Here is a 6694-nt window from a genome sequence, read left to right on the forward strand (position 1 = left end):
TTTCTTTCTTTCTTTCTTTCTTTCTTTCTTTCTTTTTTTTCTTTCTCTCTTTTTTTAAATAGAGACAAAGTCTCCTTATGTTGCCCAAGCTGGTTCTGGACTCCTGAGCTCACACAACTCTCCTGTATCGGCCTCCCAAAGTGCTGGGATTACAAGCGTGAACCACCATGCCTGGCCTCTTCCCGTATATATAGAGTGAGTGGTTCAGACAAAAGAATCAAGGCATATGCACTCTACCGTGAGAAAGAAGAGCAAAAGATGACTTGTATAATTTTCCAAAGAGAAGAACTTTGACCTAATTCTACTGTTTCATATTTGGTGTGTAGCATGAGAGAGAAGGGTGCATTTCCTTTGCTTAATGCATTACTTTAGGCCATTTTGACTACTGTTTCTCTCCCAGGGCTCTGGTTGGGATTTTATCAATTTTAGGCTGCTTGTGCTGTTCTGTCTGCCTTAGGCAAACTTTTTTTTTTTTTTTTTTTTTTTTTTTTGAGACGGAGTCTCGCTCTGTCGCCCAGGCTGGAGTGCAGTGGTGTGATCTCGGCTCACTGCAAGCTCCGCCTCCTGGGTTCACGCCATTCTCCTGCCTCAGCTTCCCGAGTAGCTGGGACTACAGGTGCCTGCCACCATGCCCGGCTAATTTTTTTGTATGTTTAGTACAGACGGGGTTTCACCATGTTAGCCAGGATGGTCTCAATCGCCTGACCTCGTGATCCACCCGCCTCGGCCTCCCAAAGTGCTGGGATTACAGGCATGAGCCACAGCGCCCGGCCTAGGCAAACATTTTAATATAGAAATGAGCAAAGCGGCCAAGGCCTAGGCAATATGAGGGGCAGGGAGATATGAAAAGGCGAGGAGAAGGCTGCCTAGCCCTCTTCCTTGCTGTCACAGCCACCGCCCCTGGGGTTTCCACAGCCTAGTTGTAAGCCTTCTGCCTAGCCACCAGTCATCCCACCCATCTGGCTCTCCTTCCTTTTGACGCCACTACAAATGACCAATAAGCATAATATTAATCCACAGCAGTAATCAAATATAGGTAAATTCAAAATAACTAGGGCCGGGCGTGGTGGCTCACGTCTGTAATCCCAGCACTTTGGGAGGCCAAGGTGGGCAGATCACCTGAGGTCAGGAGTTTGAGACGAGTCTGGACAATATAGTGAAACCACGTCTCTACTAAAAATACAAAAATTAGCCGGGTGTGGTGGCACATGCCTGTAATCTCAGCTACTTGGGAGGCTGAGGCAGGAGAATCGCTTGAACCTGGGAGGCCGAGCTTGCAGTGAGCCAAGATTGCACCACTGCACTCCAGCCTGGGCAACATAGCGAGACTCCATCTCAAATAATAATAATAACAATAATAATAATAATTAGAAAGATTATTTTATTTTACATTATGATATTAAAATAATACATAATAATATGGGTGAGGGTGTGGAGAAATGAACAGCTTTGTAAATTGCCTGAGGGAGTGGGAATTGTTATAACTTTTTCATTTAATTTAATTTTTTTTGAGACAAGGTCTTGCTCTGTTGCCCAGCCTGGGGTGCAGTGGCACAATCACACCTCACTGCAGCCTCAGCCTCTCAGGCTCAAGCAATCCTCTCACCTCAGCCTCCTGAGTAGCTGGGACTACAGACCTGTGCCACCGTGTCCAGCTAATTTTTTACTTTTTTTGTAGAGATAGGGTCTCGTTATGTTACCCAGGCTATTCTCGAACTCCTAAGGCTCCAGCGATCCTCCTGTCTCTGCCTCCTGAGTGCTGGGATTACAGGTGTGAGCTACCACGCCCAGCCTGGAACAACTTTTTACATAGGAATTGGAAATAGCTATTAAAATTAAGACTGCAAAACTTTAAAAAAATTAATTTACTTATTTATTTTTAGAGATGGGGGTCTTGCTATGTTGCCCAAGCTTGTCTCAAACTCCTGGGCTCAAGCAATTCTCTCACCTTAGCCTCCCAAGTAGCTGGGACTACAGATAAGCACCACTGTGCCCGGTAAGACGGCAAAACTTGACAGAGTGGTTCCTTTCATACAGATGTGCAATGCTATATACACATAAAAATGAACTGTTAATATGTGGATCTATTTCTTTTCTCTTGAATCTGCTCTGTGACTTGCCTTGTTAATGAGACATTGGCTAAAATGGAGCAACCTTGCTAGTAATCAAACCGTGCAAATTAAAACAACAGTGAGATACCCTTTTCACCTCTCAGAATGTCAACTGATTAAAAGAATGTGAATGCCAATTGTTAGGAACTGCTGACGGTATGTTCATGTATATATTAGTACAAGCTAGTGGAAGGCAGTTTGACAATACGTATCAAAATCCTTACATGAAAACCCTTTGACCTAAGAATTCCACTTCTATGAATGTATCCCTGGAAAATATCAGAAAGGTGTACAATGATGTGCATGCAAAATATTAATCTCAGCATTGCTTATGATTGCGAAAAATTTGAAACCATCCAAAAATCCATCAACAGGAGATCAGTTAATTATTGGCCATCCATAAGGAATAACACACAGCCAATAAAGTATCAACATGGGAACATATGCAAGACATATCATTATGTTTAAAAGCAAAGGTGGGGACGTATGTTGTTTTGTTTGTTTGGTTTTATTTGGTTTTTGTTTGTTTGTTTTTGAGACCGAGTCTAGCTCTGTCACCCAGGCTGGAGTGCAGTGGCACGATCTCGGTTCACTGCAACCTCCACCCCTGGGTTCAAGTGATTCTCCTGCATCAGCTTCCTGAGTAGATGGGACCACAGGCGAGTGCCACCACACCCAGCTAATTTTTGTATTTTTAGTAGAGACAGGGTTTCACCATGCTGGCCAGGCTGGCCTTGAACTCCTGACCTCAGGTGATCCGCCTGCCTCAACCTCCCAAAGTGCTAGGATTACAGGCGTGAGCGCCCGGACTGCATATGTTTATCTGATTCCATTTTTATTTTACGATTTGTAAATATATCTATATGCGTACACATGTTTGTGCTTATAAATATACGCAAACAATTGATAAAAACATATACAAATTAGTAGTCTTTCTCTCTAGGGGGTTATGAGCCTAGGAATTTTACTTTTCTCATAATAAATATGATGTTTAATGTTTTACAAGCCATCAGAAAAACAATATTGAAAACTTCAGAAATTTAGAAAAGTTGCTCAACTGCACTGACAATTAAATGAATGCAAATTAGAAGAATAATGAAATGTACTGCCTATCATATTGGTAATAAAAAAATTAAGATTGTTAACACTCAAGGTAACATAGAGCCCTGATCTCTAAACTTTTTTGATCAATCGCATGTATTAGTAAAACGTTTTGGCTTTGAACGCTAAATGTATATGTATATGTAATTGTTTTCATAAACAAAGATGGGGTCATATTATTCCTACTGTTCTGCCACTTGTAAATTCATATGTACAGTGATGTTCACTGAAACAATTTTTGACATATGAAAAACTAGAAACATTCAGAATGTCCATCAATAGGGATCTGGTTAAATAAATTATTGACCACTATTAGTCAACATATACATAGATCACTATTCAGTCATCAAAGAGAGTGAAGTAGATGTACATTCTTGAAAAGGTAAGAGCAATATATCAATACATAAAGTCGGGAAGTAGATACAGCAAACGTAATAGTAGTTCATGGCAAGGGTAGGAGGGAAAAGTGAAGCTATGCAGGGAATTTGCTTTCTATTGTTTTACATATTTCTGCTTTGAAAATTTCTAAAAACTTGATTGAATGACTTTTCCAATCAGAAGAATACGGAAGATCTAACACAAAAACAGAAGTATTGCTTGAATTATTCAAGCAGAATGCACACATTTTAATGTCCAGAAAGGTTGCGGGTTTTGTATATTTGTACTAGCTCAAGAGTTGAGGATTGAAAAACGTTCCTAAAGGGATGAGACAACAGGAAATGGGTTTGTGCTTCTGAGTTGCTCAAGATCATGCTTATGAAGGACATTTTATATCGTTTTGAGCAAGTTTTGTGTTCCTTTTGTTAAAACTTAAAAAACTGAAAAAAACTTAAAAATTAAACATAATTTTAAAGAAAAGACAGCCCGGGTTAGGAAGCTAGGTCTCCCACGTCAGCACGTGCCCTGCCCCTCCTGGGGTTCTGGGGCCTGGGCCAGGACAGTTAGGCTAAACTGACTCTAGGCCACGCGGACCCCGTGGGGCGGGGCGGAACCTGGCAGGGCGCCAGTGACCGCTGGGGCCAGAGCCCTGCCGGGAAAGGAGGGCTTCCGCCTTGCAGCGCAGCTCGGATCAGCAGCAGCCCAGGAGGCCTCCCGCCCGTACTTTCCCGCGTCCATCCCTCTGTCCCACGGTCGGTGAGTCAGCGGAGCCTGATGGAGGCCTTGGGCTCTGGGCACTATGTGGGAGGCAGCATCAGGTCCATGGCGGCGGCGGCCCTGTCTGGCCTGGCGGTGCGGCTGTCGCGCCGGCAGGGGACCCGCGGCTCGTACGGCGCCTTCTGCAAGACGCTCACGCGCACGCTGCTCACCTTCTTCGACCTGGCCTGGCGGCTGCGCAAGAACTTCTTTTACTTCTATATTCTGGCCTCGGTGATTCTCAACGTCCACCTGCAGGTATATATTTAGAGCCACTAACTTTGTGGCATTTGGGGGCTCCTCGTCAGGATGGCTGACTTCCACCCACCTGCTCACCCACCCTAGAGCAAAGCGACCAACTCCGCTCGTGCATGCAGACTTGCCACTCATTCTTTCCATTGCCTCATCTTTTAGTATAAATGGGTGGCAAAAAAAGAAAAAAACAGCATTTGTGGAAAGCCTGAAATATAACCCAAATCGTCTAAGATAGAATGAAAAATTGACTCTCAAGGAAATATTTGAAGGAACAGAATACAGCTTAAAAATTTGAAAATCCTTAAAAATATCTGAGAAGTTTTTGCATCCGTAAAACAGAAAACAGCACGAACTTTAGGAAATGACAATGGGCACAGAATGCAATAAAAAAAAAAAGGGGAAAGGTAACTAAAAACTTAAGGAAAGATAAACTGAACAAGAATGGCTCAGACAGCAGGCAAATCTCCCCAATTAGAATCGAAGTGAATAGACCCAATTGAATGGAATGAATTCTAAGCAATAGATGGATTGAATAATAAGCTGGAGGACATTAATAACATGTTCTGGAAGGCATACATTTCTTCAACCCAAAGGAAAAAAAATGACAGAAAGAAACTACAGGGAAGAACATTAAAAACTGTGCAAGAAACTTATGTTTCACATATGAAGCAACCTCAGATGTGGCATGGTTTTGAACAGTTGCCAAAAGTGTGAGAAAGGGAATCTGTTTGAATATTGGCACATGGATCAAGACTCTGGAGTCGGTGATGAGAAAATCCAATCAGAGCATTCCACTTTGCTATTCATTGAACCAGGTAGCCAACAGAAGACTTAAAAATTAGTGATATGACTATATTCAGGGGGAAGGAGAGCTGAGGGGGGCGGCAGGAAGTCAGCAGAAAATGCCTCATGTCATTAAGTCAAGAAATAGTAATAAAGGCATGTTATTGAAAAAGAGGGGTGTAATCTCTAAACAAGCACGTGTAGAAGTTTGTGTTTCTGATTTGGGGAAGCAAGAGTTGAGAAGGAGGGACAGTTCTATTACTTTTCATTATATGTCCTTTTTCTACTGTTTGATTTTTAAAAACTATACACATGTATTGCTTTTGCTTCGATTAAAAATCAAGACATTAAAATGAATTTATTGCATTTAGAATGAAATTTGGGGGGCGGTGCTAAGAGTGTCAGGTGGACTCTGAGTTAAAATAAGTGCCTTCCTATCTTTCTTCAGTAGTATCTGTATATCCTACAAGGTTCCTGGGTGATCACACAAACTATGATTTCCTTGACTTTGTAAATGTCTTGTTTCCAAACAGACCACAGGCCATATGGAAATGCTTTAAAACTAAAAATGGGCCGGGCGGGGTGGCTCACACCTGTAATCCCCAGCACTTTGGGAGGCCAAGGCAGGTGGATCCCCTAAGGTCAAGAGTTAGAGACCAGCCTGGCCAACATGGGGAAACCCTGTCTCTACTAAAAACACAAAATATTAGCCGGGCATGGTTGCGGGCACCTGTAATCACAGCTACTCGGGAGGCTGAGGCAGGAGAATCGCGTGAACCCAGGAGGCAGAGGTTGCAGTGAGCCAAGATCATGCCATTGCATTCCAGCCTGGGCAACAGAGCGAGACTCTGTCTCAAATGAATAAATAATAAAAAAAAAACCATAAAAATAAAAACGGCCAATAGTCTTCATGTAGCCCAGAGCTTCTTCACACCATGAAACTTCTCATGAGCAAATCTGTGGAATGTCATAGTTAAGATAAAAATTAAACAATAAATATGTGATTAATTTTCAAAACTTAAAAATTGAAGGCTGGGCACGGTGGCTTACGCCTGAAATCCCAGCACTTTGGGAGACTGAGGCGGGCGGATTGTTTGAGCTCAGCAGTTCAAGACCAGCCTGAGCAACATGGCAAAACCCTGTCACTAATATAAATACAAAAATTAGCTGGGCATGGTGGTACGTGTCTGTAGTCCCAGCTACTCAAGAGGCTGATGTGGGAGGATGGTTTGAGCCAGGGAGGTGGAGGTGGTAGTGAGCCAAGATCGCACCACTGCACTCCAGTCTGGGTGACAGAGCCACACTCTGTT

The 6694-nt window shown here is 42.9% G+C and overlaps 1 protein-coding gene across 1 annotated transcript; it reads left to right on the plus strand.

The window, feature by feature from the left end:
* Positions 1 to 4155: 4155 nt before the first annotated feature.
* Positions 4156 to 5741, plus strand: SMIM10 (small integral membrane protein 10). Its single transcript, XM_016947465.4, has one exon. The coding sequence runs from the start codon at positions 4365 to 4367 to the stop codon at positions 4614 to 4616; it is 252 nt and encodes an 83-aa protein (XP_016802954.2). The 5' UTR covers positions 4156 to 4364; the 3' UTR covers positions 4617 to 5741.
* The last annotated feature ends 953 nt before the right edge of the window (positions 5742 to 6694 follow it).

Source organism: Pan troglodytes, chromosome X (genome assembly GCF_028858775.2).
Source record: "Pan troglodytes isolate AG18354 chromosome X, NHGRI_mPanTro3-v2.0_pri, whole genome shotgun sequence".
In the NCBI taxonomy this organism is placed as follows: Eukaryota; Metazoa; Chordata; class Mammalia; order Primates; family Hominidae; genus Pan; species Pan troglodytes.